Genomic DNA, 18,420 nt, shown 5'->3' with positions numbered 1-18,420 from the left:
ATTCATACATAAATAATTTATCTCTTACATTTACTTGGTTTTTATAGAGAAGTAAATTTCCAATGTTTCTAGAGTCTAGCATTCTCACTTCATAACTCAAAAATATTTGAAACCAGCATAAATCCCAAAGAAAATCAAGTCCTAAAAATGCAATACATTCATTCTATGTGTAAACTAGTTCCTCTGAAGCTATCTACTCAAGATGTTCTTTTCGTTTTGTTTTGTTTTGTTTTGTTTTTGTTTTTGTTTTTTGTTTTTGGGCCACATCCAGTAACCCCTGGCTATGCGCTCAGAAGTTGCTCCTGGCTTGGGGGACCATATGGGACACTGGGGGATCGAACCGTGGTCCGTCCAAGGCTAGCACAGGCAAGGCAGGCACCTTACCTCTAGCGCCACCACCCGGCCCCTACTCAAGATATTCTATACCTGCGATGGCAAACCTATGGCACACGTGCCAGTGGTGGCATGTGAAGGCCTTGCAGCTGGCACGCGGGAAGGTGCATGAGCGGACCACATAGTTTTTAGATACTAAAATCTTCTTATTAAGGTTTAATTGACGTGCTGGCACTTTTGAGGAAATTCTTTGGTTTTGTGCGGCAGTGTGGGCACTCGGGCTCAAAAAGGTTAGCCATCAGGCCCGGAGAGATAGCACAGCGGTGTTTGCCTTGCAAGCAGCCGATCCAGGACCAAAGGTGGTTGGTTCGAATCCCGGTGTCCCATATGGTCCCCCGTGCCTGCCAGGAGCTATTTCTGAGCAGACAGCCAGGAGTAACCCCTGAGCACCGCCGGGTGTGGCCAAAAACCAAAAACAAAAACAAAAAAAGGTTAGCCATCACTGTATACATTACCCTTTACATATGTCATCTTATCTAATTCTCATAATGAATTATGAAATAGTTATTTATACTTGGAAACAGGTTTAGAAGGATTTAGAGATATTTTTATAAAATGAAGCTTTGAACATGATTTAAAAGTTCATACTGGGGCCGGAGCGGTGGCACAAGCAGTAAGGCATCTGCCTTCAACCTCCCGGCACAAGCAGTAGGGCATCTGCTTCAACCCCCCAGCATCCCATATGGTCCCAAGCCAGGCATGATTTCTGAGCATATACCCAGGAGTAACCCTTGAGCATCACCAGGTATGGCCCAAAGACCAAAAATATAAATAAATATAAAAGTTCATGCTATTCATGGGACTGGAGCGATAGTGGTAGGGCATTTGCCTTGCACTCAAACAACCTGGGACCTGGCTTTAATCCCTGGCATCCCGTATGATCCCCAGAGCCTGCCACGAGTGATTTCCGAGTGCAGAGCCAGGAGTAACTCCTGAGTGCCACCAGGTGTGACCCCACCCCAAAAAAAAAGTTCATGTTATTCAGTTCAATCACTAGAATCCTGTATAGTCCACAGAGCCCACCAGGAGTAATTCCTGAGCACAGAATCAGCAGTAACCCTTGAGCACTGCCAGTTGTGGCCCCAAAACTAAGACAAAAAAAAAAAAAGCTCATGCTATTAACTGCAACACTGCATTTCAACAGTCTTTTTCAGAGCTTTATAATCATTTTAAGAACACAGCATATGTAGAAAGCATATATGAAAAAATATATAGTAAGGGTCCAGGAATAAGACTCAGAAGGATAGAATAGATTCTTGGCATGTGCAAGGTCCTAAGTCTGATTCTCAGCACTGCATGCTCTGAGAGCACTCCCAAACTAGTACACCTATCAGTGTTCAGAAGCTATTCAGGCTCTATGCTCAGGAATGACCACTGGCAGTACTCAAGGAACTACACGTGATGTCAGGGAACAAACTGATATGGCTAAATTACAAGACCAATGCCTGTACTATGTCTCCAGCTTGCCAGTTGACTGGGGGAGGGTCCCTCATTTGATTTTTTTTTAATATATGCCTATATATTTATACACTCAAAGCTGTCACTGGTAGAATACGCTAGAAATCAATACCACTAAAAACCAATACAAGTACCTCAGGGAATGAAAACTTAGGCAACTGGAGGTGGTAAGAGTTTTTATAGATACCTTCATGTATCTATAATATATATTTTCACTTTACTGTGATTTGTTTATAAGTGTTATACGTGCTGAATTAACTTATTAAATAAAATATTGGGCTGGAGAGGCAGTACAGTGGAAGGGTGTTTGCCTAGCATGAGGCCTACCTATGGTCCCCAAAATACCACCAGGACTCATTCCTGACTGCAGAGCCAGAAGTAACCCCAGCACATTGCTGGTTGTGGTCCCAAAACCATAAAACTAATAATACATTTTAAAAATAAGAGTATTCATGGGGGCTGGAGTAGTGCAGCGGTAGGGCGCTTGCCTTGCATGCCTCCAATCCAGGACGGACCTTGGTTCGATCCCCGGCGTCCCATATGGTCCCCTAAGCCAGGAGCAATTTCTGAGTGCATAGCCAGGAGTAACCCCTGAGCATCACCTGGTGTGGCCCAAAAACAAAAATAAACAAAATAAAGAGTATTCAGATTAGCCTATCAGTAAGACACTTCCCCAGCATTTAGATTCAAATTATGTTAACCTATACTGACCTCTCTAGGCCAAAGTATTTTTCTGTAGCTTTAACCAACAGGATAAAATTGTGTATCATTGATAAATAAAATAAAGAAAATCTGTATTGTTAATGATGTGCATGTAATATAGTTCCCCTTCAATTCTATCAAGATATAAAAATATGGGCCCGGAGAGATAGCACAGCGGCGTTTGCCTTGCAAGCAGCCGATCCAGGACCAAAGGGGGTTGGTTCGAATCCCGGTGTCCCATATGGTCCCCCGTGCCTGCCAGGAGCTATTTCTGAGCAGACAGCCAGGAGTAACCCCTGAGCACCGCCGGGTGTGGCCCAAAAACCAAAAAAAAAAAGATATAAAAATATTAACTGAGGCCAGAGAGATAGAACAGTGGTAGGGTGTTTGCCTTGCAAGTGGCCGACCCAGGACCGACATTGGTTCAAATCCCGGCATCCTATATGGTCCCCTGTGTCTGCCAGGAGCTATTTCTGAGCACAGAGCCAGAGTAACCCCTGAGCTCCGCCAGGTGTGGCCAAAAACCAATATATATATTACATATATAATATATATACATATAAAAACCAATATATATATATATAACATATATATATTAACTGTTGGGGAGAGAAGGGGTTGAGCCACACAATGATATGCTCAAGGCTCACTCTTGGTTCAGCACTCAGGGATCACTCCTAGTGGGTTTAGGGGACCATATGGTGATCAAACCCTGATCCATCAAGAACAAGGCAAGTGCCTTACACACTGTGCTATCAGTCTAGCCCTGCAAAGTATATTACTTTAATGAAAATCTCAAACCTATCAAATAGAGAAGGGATGTCATACTTTCTGGCAACTCGAGTCTCTGTTTCTCTGTTCCAAATAAATTACTTTCTCTCATAATAAATATTAAAATCCAGTTGAAAGAAAGGAAAAGAAGGGGCCAGAGAGATAGCATGGAGGTAAGGCATTTGCCTTGCATGCAGAAGGTCGGGGATTCAAATCCTAGCACCCTATATGGTCCCCTGAGCCTGCCAGGAGCGATTTCTGAGCATAGAGCCAGGAGTAACCCCTGAGCACTGCCAGATGTGACCCAAAAAACAAAACAAAACAAAACAAAAAAGAAAGAAAGGAAAAGTTATGAATATACAAAATACCACCAACTTTCATCTGACAGCTATTCAATGATCCAGGAATAACATTTGATATTAACCTCTTTCTCTTTTTTTTTTTTTTTTTTTTGGTTTTTGGGCCACACCCGGTGACGCTCAGGGGTTACTCCTGGCTATGTGCTCAGAAGTCACTCCTGGCTTGGGGGACCATATGGGACGTCGGGGGATCGAACCACAGTCCGTCCTAGGCTAGCGCAGGCAAGGCAGGCACCTTACCTCCAGTGCCACCGCCCGGCCCCTAACCTCTTTTTCTTAAATGAAAAAAGGAGGTAGGGAAATCCAAAAAAGCATTAAGAAAACTCTTTAAAAGAGATCTAAAGAAAGAAAGTTCTTTAAAGAAATTTGACCCACTTAACATGAAAAAGGTAATTATGAGGTTGAGGGATAGCATTTGCTTGCAGGCAACCTGGGCTTCGATCCTGGCATCCCACATGATCCCCGAGGCTGCCAGCAGTAATTTCTGAGCACAGAGCCAGGAATAACCTCTGAGCACTGCTGGCTGTGTGCCCCCCCCCCCCCCCATAAAAGTGAGGGAGGATGATAAGTGAAGGGATAGGAGGGCCAGAGAGATGGCTGAAATGTAGGGCAATGGTTCGAATCCCAGCATTTCATATGGTCCCCAGAGCCTGCCAGGAGTGATTCCTGAGCGTAGAGCCAGGAGAAACCCGAGTGCTGCCGGGTGTGACCCAAAAAGAGAAAAACAAAACAAACAAACAAACAAACAAACAAACAAACAAAAAAGGATAAGAATCTTACAAATAACAAAGAGAATCAAAAGAAGATAAAAGAGTTGTTTCAAAATCAGAAAGTTTGGGGCCAGAGCAGTGGTATAAGCGGTAAGGTATTTGCCTTGCACACAGCTAACCTAGGATGGACTGAGGTTCAATCCCCCAGTATCACATGTGGTCCCCCAAGCCAGAAGTGATTTCTGAGCTCATAGCCAGGAGTAACCCCTGAGCATCACCGGGTGTGGCCCAAAAAAGCCAAAAAAAAAAAAAAATCAGAAAGTTTTCTTTTATTTAGATAGAACATTAAAATGTATCACATTTTCAGATGAAGTTATCTCCTACAGTTTGCAAAGCATGTTCCAAAGAGCCCAGATTTCTCTTTTCCAACTATTTATCTATGCTAAATAGTATTTTCTTATAAACTTCAATCAAAACAAGGGACCATGACAGACTGAATTCAGATATATGACAATCTGTCTTACATTAAGCCAGAGATGAAAGGAGATATACAAATGTGTAAAATAACTCCACTTACACAATTTCCTTCTAAGAAAAAAATTGGGGCCATACCCAGATGTACTCAAGGCTTACTCATAACACTATTTAAGGGTGCCAGGGACCCAATGTGGGTCACCACATACAATACAAACACTTTACACTACCAGTAAAGCCTGTAGAAAAATATTTTTCATCAAATTATTATGCTGGATGAGAAAAGAGTTCAAAGGGGTGAATGCACATGCTGTGAATGTAGAAATTCAAGGTTCTATCTCCTAAACACCTGGTCCCCCCAAGTACCCTCTGGAGTAACTTCACAACAGAACTAGTAGCTCCTGAGCTAGGAATGACCCAAACTCACATATATATGACTATTTTAAATTTTAAAATATTCCAAGTTTTTGTGTTTTAAATTTCGTGCTTTGGCTAATAGAATAGCAGAAATATAAAGAACTATTCATTTTGCATGTAGACTTTTTCTAAACTCAATTCCAGCACCATATGTTCCCTGAAACACCACAGGGAGCAATCCCCAAAGTATAACCCAAAATACAAACAAAAAAGATCAAAGTTGGAGAAGTGGTCTAATTAAATGACTCAATTCAATCTACTTCACACTTTTTATAAAATACTAACCCTCATTCTTCCACCCCTCTATGCATATGTTCTCCAACATATGCTGTTCCTCACTACCCAATAATTTTGTTCAAATTTGTTCCTGGAACCATCAAGCTAGGGAGAGCAAAGAAATCCTGTAGACTTGCCCCTGAACACAGTCAGCCTGAATTTTTGCATTCAACGGTGGCATTTCAATTCCTCTTTAAGCAAGGCTCAGGCTGCCTTTGGCATCCAGGCAAATGGCACAGGCTTAAGCTCCACATCCCATTGGAACAAAGGCCCCTGAGGGCCCAAGGGGCTCAGGCAGTCCAAGGGATTGGGAACCCCAGCACCTGTTTCAAGCCCAAGTCCCAAACTTTGTATTTGGATTTCTGACACTCAATGGATTGGATTTAAAACTTGGGTGAAGGGGCTGAAGTGATAGCACAGTGGGGAAGGTGTTTCCCTTGCACGTGGCCAACCCAGGTTGAAACCTCGGATTCCTATATGGGTCCCTCAGGCCTACAGGAGTAACCCGAGTGCCATCAGTGTATAGACTGACCTAACAACAACAAAGAAACTTGGGTGGGAAAGTGGGGTGGGGGACTGCCTGAGCAACAGAAACAGTGAGCAGGCAGGCAAGATATTTGCCTTGTACACAGCTAGCTGATCTGGGTTCAATCCCCCTGACACTATATGGTCCCTGAAACCACGAGAAGTGGTCTCTGGGTTCAGGGTCTGAAGTAAATCCAGTACCAAGTAGGTGTGGCCTAAAACAAAAGTTTAATAAAACTTGGCCGGAAATGGGGCCGGAGAGATAGCACGGAGGTAGGGCGTTTGCCTTGCATGTAGAAGGTAGGTGGTTCAAATCCCCGGCATCCCATATGGTCCCCCGAGCCTGCCAGGAGCGACTTCTGAGCGTAGAGCCTGGAGCAGCCCCTGACACACGCTACCGGGTATGAACCAAAAACCAAAAATAAATAAATAAAACCTTGGCGGGAGGCCAGAGTCATAGCACAACACACGGCCTACCCAAGTCCCCATCTGGTCCCCTGAAGACTGGCAGGGGTGATTCCAGATTCCTAAGCACCGACAGGTGTGGCCCCAAAACAAAATACTTGACGGGGGTGGGATGGGGGAGTGCAGGAGCCCTCCCGCCCCCTCCGCGCGACGCTCACGCCGCCATGTTGGAGGAGGTGCGGGCTCAGCCAGCCGACGACCGGGCTCCTCTCACCGGCTGGGGGCCCTCCCGCTCGCTCACAACGGCGGGCGCCGAGATTTGGGGGGTCCCAGGAGGCTTATTTGTCGGGGGTGTGAGTCAACTGAGGAGAAAAGACGTTCGTTATTCGCTGAGGGGAGAAAACTCCGAGGAGACAACTGAGGGAAAACTCTCCTGAGGGGAGAAAACGGAGACGAAATTTCCCTGAGAGAAACTCTCCTGAGGAAAAAGCTCTCCTGAGAGAAAATTTTCCTGAGGAGGAAATTCTGAGAGAAAACTCTCCTGAGGGAAAAAACTCTCCTCAGAGGGGGGTCAGATACCTTCCATAGCGAAGCGGACCCAAAGGCGAGGGAGGCCTCGCCAACTGCAGCGACTCCCCGAGCGGCTCCCAACCACCTCGACGCAGCGTTCCCGCCACGCCGAGAAGGCACGAGGCCGAACGCGCGTCCCGCCCCTAAAGGGGCGTGGCCGAGAATGTGGCGCATGCGCACTCGGGTCTGGCGGCCCGCCGCGCGCCGCGTCTGCGCAGTCGGCTCGCGTCCGCCATCTTTAGGCGCTCGTTCCCGCCAAAACTACAAACCCCACAAGCCTCTCTGGCCATCTTGTTTTAGGCGGCGGCAGCGCCGCCTGATTGTTCCTCTTTTAATCTTTCTCCGTCTTCTGTCTTAAACTGCTCCGTTTTTTTTTGTAATATTCATTTCGTTTCACGACTTCTTTGTCGCGCACACCCTGATGGTCTTGACGCCATCTATATAACCTTATGCGCCTCTCTACCGCTTCAGTCACAGGACCCGCACCCCAACCCAAGCACGCCTGGCCTGGGAGCAAGGGCCTTTTCAGTTCAGTAAAGAATATTAACCTGGGGGGAGGGGATTGTGAGTTAAAATGGCCTATCGTGTTTTACTGAGGCAAAGTGTGTAGAAAAGACGGGCAAGTACGCTTCCTTCCGGAGCGCATCACCCGCCTGCCTCGGAAGCCCGTCTCAAGTAAGCGGCCGAGAGCTGTGAGGCGAGCTTAGAAAAAGAGCCGCCTCATGAATAATTCATTAGCCCCGCCCAGCGAGATCTCCTTGGCCACGCCTCTCTGGGCGGTGCCGCGCCGCACGTTGCCGGTCCCGCCCCTGAGGAAGCGACGTCAAGTCCCCGCCCCTCAGAGCGGTGGGCGGGGAGTCCTCGCTCGCACGTGCACGTGCTGCGGCTCCCTCCCCTCCCCTCCCCTCCCCGCGCAGGCCTGCAAAGGACGTCACTGCGCAGGCGCGGCCCACTGTGGGTGGAAGGGGGGAGGGAAGGGGAGGGAGGAAGGAGGCGGGGTAAGGAGGCTGTTGGGTTTAGAGCCGGGCGGAGACCGCTGAGAGACTCATTCCTCAGCAGCACCCTCAGGGTCGGGTGTCCGGGAGACCTTTTCCACACCAGCTCCCTGTTTCCTTCCCCGTCCCGCCTACGTTGGGTGGGCTCGCCCGGCCGAGACCAAAGGATATCTATCAGTAGGGACGGACGTAGCTGCGCAGAGAGAAGTAGGGCGTCCGTGGTGGGGCGGTGGTCTTTTCCGGGACTGGGAGTGGGGAGTGGGAGGGGGAGTCGCGGAGGGCTATATTTAAACTCCCGGAGCCGTTAAGTTGGTTCGGACTCGGATGCGCGCGCAGCCACCAGGCAGCCAGGACGGGGGTGAAGTGCGCATGTGTGAGCCGGAGAGGCGAGAGGGAGGGGTGAGCGGCGGCGGCGCGAGGAGGGTTCTGCGCACGCGCGGTTGAGTCTGGTCTCGCGGGCATCTTGTTTGGGTCTCGCGGGCGCTCGGGAGTGAACCGCGCGCTTCGGGGCGTGGGGGGGGGGCAGGAGGCGGCGCTTGGCTGCGCGCGCACTCCGGGAAGGGGGTGGGGGTGGGGGGAAAGGCAGCGGGGCTCAGGGAAGGAAAGGGGGATTCTCTCCTAAACCCCCTCCCCCCGGTGTGTGTCCTCCGCCCGCCCGGGTCGCCCGCGCCTGGCACGGACGGAGTAAGGGGAGGAAATGATCGAGATGGCGGCGGAGAAGGAGCCCTTTCTGGTGCCGGCCCCGCCGCCGCTCAAAGATGAGGCGGGTGCAGGGGGCAGCCCCACGGTGCAAGCGCACCCAGAGGCCGCCTCCGGGGAGCCCCGCCAAGGGCCGGGCCCGCGCCCCCAGGCGGCCGAGACCCCGGCTTCCGGGGCCGGCCAAGAGAACCCCGGGGAAGGCCGCTTGTCGGAGCCCCACGGCGGGGAGGAGCGGCGGGGTGCGGGCGGCGGGACGGACCTGGGCCCCCCTGCGCCCCCGCGGCCCCGCAATGGCTACCAGCCCCACCGGCCTCCTGGGGGCAGCGGGGGCAAGAGGAGGAATAGCTGTAACGTAGGAGGAGGCGGCGGCTTCAAACACCCGGCCTTCAAGAGGCGCCGGCGGGTGAATTCGGACTGTGACTCGGTGTTGCCCTCCAACTTCCTCCTGGGGGGCAATATCTTCGACCCCCTGAACTTGAATAGCCTTCTGGACGAGGAAGTGAGCCGCGCACTCAATGCCGAGACCCCCAAGTCGTCCCCGCTTCCGGCCAAGGGGCGTGATCCCGTGGAAATCCTCATCCCCAAAGATATCACTGACCCGCTCAGTCTCAACACTTGCACTGACGAGGCCCAGGTCGTCCTGGCATCGCCACTCAAGACTGGTCGCAAGCGGCATCGACACCGGGGGCAGCACCACCAGCAGCAGCAGCCGCCGGCGGCGGCAGGGACTGAGAGCCACTCCGTGCTGCCCGCGGCCCCCCTCACCCCTTCACTCCACGGGGAGGGCGCCCCCCAGCAGCCACGCCAGAGAGGCCAGAGCCGGGACGCCCCCCAGCCCTATGAACTCAACACAGCCATCAACTGCAGGGACGAGGTCGTGTCACCCCTCCCATCCGCCCTGCAGGGTCCCTCAGGCTCTCTCGCTGCCCCACCTGCTGCCTCCGTTGCCTCTGCACCCCCTTCTTCCTCCTCAAGACACCGCAAACGCCGCCGGACTTCCAGCAAGTCAGAGGCTGGGGCCCGGAGTGGAAGCCAGGGCAGCAAGGAAAAGGGCCGCGCGATTGGAGGTGGCCGCCACCAGCCACCCGCGGCCTTCAAAAAGCAACAGTGCAAGTTCCAGTATGGGAATTACTGCAAGTACTATGGGTATCGGAATCCTTCCTGCGAGGATGGGCGCCTGCGGGTGCTGAAGCCCGAGTGGTTTCGGGGTCGGGACGTCCTAGACCTGGGCTGCAATGTGGGTCATCTGACCCTAAGCATTGCCTGTAAATGGGGCCCATCCCGCATGGTGGGACTGGACATAGATCCCCAGCTCATCCACTCAGCCCGCCAAAACATCCGACACTACCTGTCTGAGCAGCTGCGGCTGCCACCGCCCACCTCCGAGGGGACCCAGGGGACGGAGAGTGAGGGGACTGTAAGTCTTCCGAAGAGGACCTGCTTCCCCGCTTCACTGACCGCCATCCGCGGTCCCATCGCTGCACCCCAAGTGCCCTTGGATGGAGCCGACACATCAGTCTTCCCCCACAATGTTGTCTTCGTAACGGTAAGGGGGGGGGGGGTGTCCAGAGTCTCCCAAGAGTTAGTGCCTGGCAGAAAGCTGCTTAGATGGCAACGTTGAAGGGGGTTAGGTGTCCAGTGCATGCTCATCTCACTGAGTGCCCTGAAATGTGGGCCTCTACCTGAGGTCTGCTCTCCTGGCCCCAACAAGCCCCGGGAGAGCCTTCCCCCTGAGATATAGCCTCCACCTTTGCTTAGAGGCCACAGCTGATGCTTATTAGGGGGCTGGTTTGGTCCAGAAGGAAACTTGTCCTCTAGCCCACTGAAGAAGGGAAAGCTGGGCACCAGGCAGGGTCTCTGACTTGGCCCCAGGGGAAGCCTAGGGTAGTGAGTGACATTTACCAATTCCGATTTTTATCTTTTCCCTGCTGGCATTAGCTGCAGAGCTGGTTGTAGTGTGTCAGTTGGGAAACCATGCAATATAGCCTTAGAGCATCTCCTGTTGACCCTAATGGTGGACTGGAGAGAATCCCAGAGACCCTCAGCAGGCCAAGGTGTGGTACCATTCTCTCCGAACACAACTCCAGCCAAGCATCTACAGGGTGACTTGGCTGTGTTGGGTAAGCCAGAAAGAATGGCATTCGCTGAGAGTAAGGCTGACTGCATAAGCCCTTTCCACTTGGACCCTTACTGCCTAAGACATGTTTGTGCTACCCTAGGTATATAGGTGTACAAATCATACTTTTTCTGATGAGAAACAAGTTTCAAAAAAATGTCTAAGAAGTTGAGCAATTCCACCCACATGGGGCCACTGCCCACAGTTTAAGGCCCTGGGCCCTTAAGGCTCTGTTACTCTTCATCTCCTGGGAGAAAAGCAGTGGCCTGAAACTTTATCAGCTCATCCAAGGAAGGAGTTCAGGGGATGTCCTTTCACGCTTGAGTTAAGTCCCTTTGCCAAAGGGTGGAAGTAAATAGTGGACAGGAGCTCCAAATCAGCTCTGCAGCTTGCCCACAACTTTGGGCACCACACCCAGCAGTGCTCCAGGGACCATATGGGAGACTGGGTGTCAAACACAGGTCAGCTGCCTGCAAAGCAAATGCCCTCCCCACTGTACTATCGCTGGGGCCCCTTGACCACAACTTGGGAGATTTCCTGATAGTTACTTCATGTAAAAATCCCAGGGCTTGGGGCCAGGTGATAACACAGTGGGTACGGCAGAGCACGTGCCTTGCATGCATACTACCCTGGTATCCCATATGGTACCCTGAGCACCTCTAGGTGCAGCCCCAAGACCACAAAGTCCCTGGGCTCTGTTAATTGATGGCCAGCACTGGAGGCAGAGGCTGAGGGTGGGAATAGGGGATGGTGAGTCTTTCTGGACCTCTGTTGACATTCCTCTCACCCAATTCTGACTCTAGGGTAACTATGTGCTGGATCGAGACGAGCTGGTGGATGCCCAGTCCTCTGAGTACGATGTGGTGCTCTGCCTCAGCCTCACCAAGTGGGTGCATCTGAACTGGGGAGATGAAGGGCTGAAGCGCATGTTCCGTCGCATCTACCGCCACCTACACCCAGGGGGCATCCTGGTGTTGGAGCCCCAGCCTTGGTCATCATATGGCAAGAGAAAGAGCCTCACGGTGAGGCGGGTCGTGGGGGATCTGAGGCTTGTCATACCTTTGGTTGCTAAAAGGCGGGGTGGGGGGTGCAGAGAGGGCATCGAGCTGAGGTATCCCATTCTCCCTAGGAAACCACCTACAAGAACTACTTCCGGATCCAGTTGAAGCCTGAGCAGTTCCCGGCCTACCTGACCTCCCCCGATGTGGGCTTTTCCAGCTATGAACTTGTGGCTACACCCCACAACACATCCAAAGGTAAGGCTGGTTTTGTGGGAGGGGGTGGCAAGGAGACAAGTTTTGAGGCCCTGACAGCATCTCTCCCTCCCCTCAGGCTTCCAGCGTCCCGTGTACCTGTTCCACAAGGCCCGCTCCCCCAGCCACTAAGTGGCCCCTGCACAGACTGTGTGAAGAAGCGGCCCGCAGCTCCGTGGACCTGGGGGAAAACTCCTTTCTGGCTCCAAAAAGCTTGCTTTCTTTGCCCTGCAAAGAAAGTTCTTCCTGAGTTGCTGCCCCTGCCACCACCACCCCCCTCCCCCAGCCCCCTTGGGCTGGATGGCATGGACTGTTTGCTGACCTGCTCCTTGGAGGCTGGCTGCAGGGCACTATCCAGTTCTCTGGCTCTGACCTCCTGGTCTCCAAGGAGAGTCCCATTTCTCCTCAGCCCTCATCTAGCTGCGTTTCAGTGGACCACGGAGACGAATGGACTGAGAACTAAAGAGGCGAGGGGGGGGGCACGCAGGTACTGTGAAAATCCCTCCCTCTGCTGTCCCCCGCTGGGTGAGGGGGCTGGTTTGGAATGTGAGAACAGCACAATAAACTTGATATTTAGGGCAATGGCCCCACTTGATTTGGTACTATAACTGGTAGGGAAGGGATACTGCCTTCTGAGCCCACTGTCCCCACCAGAGAACCAAGGATGGGGAGTTGGAGGGGATCGTGCAAATTGGTACAAACTTGTCATTCTGCAAAAAGAGACTTCTTTCTACCACCACCGCCTCCAGCTTTGGCCAGAGTGGAGCTTGTGAATGGTTACTAGTAAAGAGCAAGGAACGCCAAAAAAAGAGTATTTAAAACCCAACCTGCCTGGTGCCATTTTCTTGCTGTGAGGCCTGACAAACTGGTTACTAATTAACATAAGCCCTTGGGCAGTTTAGCAAGTGTCCAAGGCCTCTAAACAGTCCACTAATGTGGTTTTAGGGTTTGGGGGGCCACACCCTATTGAAGTCTGCTTACTGCAGGCTCTGTGCTCAGGGCACCATATATAAAGGGTACCTAGATGGAGCCTGTGCAAGGAAGGCAAGCGCCTTACCCACTATACTGTCTCTAGCCCTGAACTGATCATACTCAGCACAAGTTTAAAACCTAGAATCCTGCAAGTAACTGAGTACTTGCCAGCCTCACTGAATCTGGAGTCCCCCACGTGGAAAGGAATAAGCAGTGTCTGCAAAAACCATGGGAGGCCCGAGGGTCCATCCTAGCATGAAGTTGTAACCCATTTCCTGCTTGTTACCAACTTCAGGCCATCTTCCAGCCCCGGGTTGGACCCCATTTTTCGCCCAAGGAAAGTCCCGTTTATTAGCAAAACCACTTTATTCTGAAAAAGTTCCAACAGGCAAGCCAGCCAGTCCTGCCAGGCTAGGCTTCCCAACGCCTCAGCGTGTGGTGCATGAGGAAGGTGTCTTCTGGCGGACGAGGCCGAAGCTGCAGCCGGAGGGGGGGCAAGGCGTCCAGGGTCAAGTGCGGGGACTCGTAAAACAATGTGTCGGGGTCACAGAGGATGGTCATGTCCGGCCCTGGCCCGGGGGGCTCCTGTAGGAATTGGGAGCCCAGAGCACGCACGGTTACGGTTACGGTCGTTACAGGCAGGCCGGGGGGCGGGAGCTTAGGGACCCAGGCCCAGGGCCCTCACCTTGGGGTGCGGGGCGCGGGCGTGCGGCGGCAGGAGCGCCAGTTTCTCCCGCAGCGCGGCGTTCAGCACCTCCTCGGCGGGCACCCGCAGGCTCACCAGGTCCCGGAAGAGCCGGCGGGAGCGCGGGACGTTCAGCCCCTCGGCCACGCTCTCCTCCAGGCCGCAGCGGGTCTGGAAGGACTTCCGCAGCTGCTCCTCCACGGCCTTGGCCGCGTCGAACTGGCTCCCCGCGGCGCGGGCCGCCTCCAGCTCGAGGCCCAGGGCCAGGCTGCTCTGCGGCACCGGCGCCCCCAGGTTACTCGGCGGCGCCCCGGGCTCCTCCGACTTCGGGGCCTCGGGCCGGTCCGCGGAGGCCGGCGCCAGGTGGAAGCGGACCTGGGGGCGGAGGAAAGGAGGGATCAGCGGGGTTGGGGGCCGGGGTGTCGCACCCCAGGCGGCCCTCCAGGCTGGCCCCGGCTCACCTGCCGCCCCTGGCGCGCCCCGCCCCGCCGGCCCGCCCGCCCCTTCCGCCGACGCGGGGTGCCGCTCCTCGGCGCCTCGGGGCTCGCGGGCGGCGCGGTCGGGCTGGCGGTCAGGCTCAGGTCCAGGCCCGGCTCGGGCACCGGGGCGCCCGGCTCCGGGGCGCGGGGTTCCGGAGGTGGCCCTTGGGCCGCCACGGCCTCACCCCCCGTCCTCGGCCCCAGCTCGGAGCCCCCGCAGCCCGTCATCCTAGGGCCGCCCGGTGGTCTGGGAGGGTCGCCGCCGGGGGGGTCAAAGGACACGGACGCGCCTCCGCCGACTCCCCCCACCCCTCCGGGACGCCGCTGCCGGAAGCCGTTAGCTGGAGCCAAGGGGCGGGGATCGTCAAGGCCCCGCCCGCTCCTCTATTGGTCAACGTCAAGGCCCCGCCCTCGACGCCTGCGGTCCTTGGCCTCGCCCACGAGTCGGGATTTCCCCCCCCCCCCCTGGCTGGTTACGGATCCTCTGTGAGGCCATTTCTCCTTCGAAACCTATGCTTTGTCATTCCTTTTTTTTTTTATTTTTATTTTTTTGGGTTTTGGGCCACACCCGGTTTTTCTCAAGGGATCCTCCTGGCTCTACTTTCAGAAATCGCTCCTGGCAGGCTCAGGGACCATGTGGGATGTCAGGATTTGAACCACCAGCCTTGTGCATGCAAGGCAAACACACTACCTCCATGCTATCTCCCCGCCCCCCCCCCCACTTAGTCATTCTTGTTCTGTCAATCTTCACTGCCTTCTGCTGGAGGCATGAGGGTGCCCCCACTCACCCACAATGCACCTACCAATCCTCCGGTCAGATCACTGCTTTCTGGTGTGTGTTTGGGAGCAGAGCTCGAAGACCCCAACCCTGGGCTCTCGTGGGACACTCTTACAGGCAGATAACTTTCTCTTTCAATCCTGGGTCCTTTGTGACTTGGACCCTTTGAGGGTTCACTGCAGTACTTAGATAGCACAAGGACTGAGTGCATGTAGGAGGCCTGGGTTTTATCCCCAACACCTTGTGGTCCTTGAACCACTGCAAGCACAAAACTCAGAGTAACCCCCTGAGTACTGCTGGGTGTAAAAACAAGCAAGAAAGTGATGTCTAGGTTGCATGCAACTACAAAGAAACAAAGGAGAAAGAAAAAGTTTTGATTTTTTTGTTTTGATTTGGGCCACACCCGTCGGGGTTCAGGGATTATACCTCCTATACCTCCGCTTTGTGCTCAGAAACCGCCCCTGACAGGCACAAGAGACCATAAGGGATACCGGGATTAGAACCACCATCAGTCCTAGATCGGCTGGTGCAAGGCAAAGGCCCTACCACTGTGCTATCTCTTCGGCCCCCCCCTTAATTAATTTTTTAATGTGAAGCTGGGGTAGAGGCCTGTATGATCACCAGGAGATTGGAGCTCGGGCCTGTGTCCCTCCTCACAAGACTGTCAGTTCTGTGGACCTGTTCTTAGAAATGTTCCAAGTTAGATTCAGAGTTCCCCAAACTGAGTTAATCCTCTTTCAACAGGTTTGTTTGTTGTGTGTCACTTGTCAGTTCCAGTTTTTCAATCGCTTATCATCTCAAGAATTGGCTCTGGAGGATAGATAGCCCTCCCAGTATGGGACCAAAATTTTTTTGAGGATTCTGAAAAGAAACTGCTGACAGCAAGAATGAGAGGATGAAGTAACCTCTACAAAGAGAGAAGGAAAGTTCACATTAAATACATGTGTGTTTTTTTTAAATAAAAGTATAGCTCATTGAAGTTTTTTTTTTTTTACTAGCTTAATATGGGAAAAAACAGAATGAAGGGGAAAGAGGCTAGACTTTGTACTTTTGTGTATTTCACTTTGGAAATCTATTTTCTATTTCATGATGATATAGGTAGAAACAGTCTCTAAAAGTTGAAAGTGATGGGGCCGGGTAGGTGGCGCTGGAGGTAAGGTGTCTGCCTTGCAAGCGCTAGCCAAGGAAGGACCGCGGTTCGATCCCCCGGCGTCCCATATGGTCCCTCCAAGCCAGGGGCGATTTCTGAGCACATAGCCAGGAGTAACCCCTGAGCGTCAAACGGGTGTGGCCCAAAAACCAAAAAAAAAAAAAAAAGTTGAAAGTGATATAGCCTAAGTGTGTTCTCATTGGCAGAGCTTCACAGAAGAAAACTGTTTGTGTGACTTAAAAACTAATTATACACCCTATATCTACCCTAAAAAGATAATTAGGTACAGTAGCTTTTGAAAACTGACATAAAGACTCAGTAGCGCAGGGAGTGGCCCCCATTTCTTCTGAGCACAAAACTGCTATAAATATTTTTGTTGTTGGCCGGGATGGGGGAATTCAAGGGATCAAACCCAGGATCTCATGCATCATGATAGAGTCACATGCCAGCAAAAACTGGTATAAAATCTTAAATTTGTTCAGTAGTCATTAAAAAAATTGAAAATTAAAAACAATTGAAAAATAAAAGTGCAATCATATTTGTAATCAAGATGTTTAATAAAGAAAAAAAAGAAAAGTGCATAAAAGTGCAATGAGACATACCTATATACTCGAGTATAAGCCAACCCTCTAATTTTACCCTAAAAACCTGGGAAAACTTACTAACTCGAGTATAAGCCGAGGAAAAAATGCAGCAGGTAAATTTCAAAAATAAAAATATATACCAAAAAATTACAGTAATTGAGGAATCAGTAGGTTAAATGTTTTTCAATATTTATTGCTAGAGAGAAGCTATAAACTAGCAACTATAACTTGAAAACTTGAAATAAAGTGCAGAAGACCATAGCTTAACAGGCAATCAAGCTAAATCACAAAGGTTAAAATCCTTCAAAACTGGATTCCTCCTCATCATCATCATCTGTATGTCCAAACAAACTTCAGCTGTATGTGATATCATCATCACTGCTGTCAGTCTCATACAAAGCGCAGAATATTATGGGTTAAATAGTTCAGGGGCATTCAGTTCAGTATAGCAGCCTACCTCTTCAGCTCAGCCACGACTTGTGGACTGAGCTGAAGCACCGCCCCCTCCAGCAGACGGCAGAAGAGGACTGGAGACTACATGCATTTGATTCGGTGCCAAATCAAATAACCTGTATGACCCAAGTATAAGCCAAATTTTGTACCAAAAAGCTCAGCTTATACTCGAGTTTATACGGTAATTCTCTTGGTGCTATGAGAGAAAACTGTGTCATAGGAGAAAAGAACTATAGCTAAAGGAGCCAGAGATAGCTCTCTATAGTGTTGAAGTTGTGAGTGCTTATAGAAACTGGTTTTGGAGAATTTGATTTGGTTTTAGTTTAGTGTGAGTGTCATGCCTAGCCATACTCAGGACATATTCCAGGCTCTGCACTCAGATATTACTCCTAGCAGGGCCCAGGGGACTATAAAGGGTTCTGTGGCTTGAACCCAGGTCAGTTGCATAAAAAGCAAGCATCTTTTTTTGTTTTTGTTTTTGGGTCACACCAGACAGCGGTCAAGGGTTACTCCTGGCTCTATGCTCAGAAATCACTCCTGGCAGGCTCAGGGGACCATATGGGATGCCAGGATTCGAACCACCGACCTTCTGTGTGCAAGACAAACGCCTTACCTCCATGCTATCTCTCCAGCTCCACAAGCATCTTACACCCACTAAAGTATCTCTCTAGCCCCCATTTCCCCAGTGATATATTTTAGCTTAAATTCAAAAGCATATCTTGATGATCAGAAAGACAGCTCAAAGGGTGGACTACATGATTAGCATACATGAGACTCTGAGGTCTCCCCTATGGCCCCTGAGCAACACCCAGACCAGCACTCAACCATCAGGCTAAGCACTTCCAGAGTCTAGTCAGGACATGGCCCCTATTTATTTCATTTATTTGGGGAAGTTTGAGGCCACATCCAGAAAATGCTCAGGGACCAATCCTGGTGGAGCTCAGATACCATCTGGGGAGAGGGGTAGGTATTGAAGGACATAGCTCAGTTGTCCAGCATATGCCTGGCTTGCTGAGACTATGCGTTTGAATTCAGTCCCAGGGACCACACATACAACCCCTAATGTCACAATAATGACAGCACAACAGTAAGCAAAGGACAGCAACCAAACTCCAAGATGCCAGAGCAGTAATACAACTTACCTGTACATTTACTTGTTGGGTTTAATTCCAACATTCTGTATGGTCCCCCAAGCC

General features: G+C 51.5%; 2 protein-coding genes across 5 annotated transcripts in view; one reads left to right on the top strand and one right to left on the bottom strand.

Annotated features, from left to right (window-relative positions):
• Positions 1-12,705, top strand: part of MEPCE (methylphosphate capping enzyme) — a 372,004-nt gene extending 359,299 nt beyond the window's left edge. For 3 of the 4 annotated variants that reach the window (XM_049788608.1, XM_049788607.1, XM_049788606.1), the window contains exons 2-5: positions 8,945-10,300; positions 11,674-11,892; positions 12,000-12,126; positions 12,203-12,705. In XM_049788608.1, the coding sequence (XP_049644565.1) occupies positions 10,040-10,300; positions 11,674-11,892; positions 12,000-12,126; positions 12,203-12,255 (660 nt within the window). In that variant the 5' untranslated portion in view covers positions 8,945-10,039 and the 3' untranslated portion in view covers positions 12,256-12,705. Of the gene's footprint in view, positions 1-8,689; positions 10,301-11,673; positions 11,893-11,999; positions 12,127-12,202 lie in introns of those variants that run through there. The other variant, XM_049788605.1, reaches the window with a different exon arrangement.
• A 737-nt stretch (positions 12,706-13,442) lies between these two features.
• PPP1R35 (protein phosphatase 1 regulatory subunit 35) lies at positions 13,443-14,605 on the bottom strand. Its single transcript, XM_049788691.1, has 3 exons — positions 14,242-14,605; positions 13,781-14,155; positions 13,443-13,680 (listed from the first exon to the last, which is right to left on the bottom strand). Exons 1-3 carry the CDS (start codon positions 14,485-14,487, stop codon positions 13,507-13,509), a joined length of 795 nt encoding a protein of 264 aa, XP_049644648.1. The 5' UTR covers positions 14,488-14,605; the 3' UTR covers positions 13,443-13,506.
• Between the last annotated feature and the right edge of the window lie 3,815 nt (positions 14,606-18,420).

The sequence above is a fragment of the Suncus etruscus genome, chromosome 15 (assembly GCF_024139225.1).
Source record: "Suncus etruscus isolate mSunEtr1 chromosome 15, mSunEtr1.pri.cur, whole genome shotgun sequence".
Lineage (NCBI taxonomy): Eukaryota > Metazoa > Chordata > Mammalia > Eulipotyphla > Soricidae > Suncus > Suncus etruscus.
This window is presented reverse-complemented; position numbering and strand designations above follow the sequence as displayed.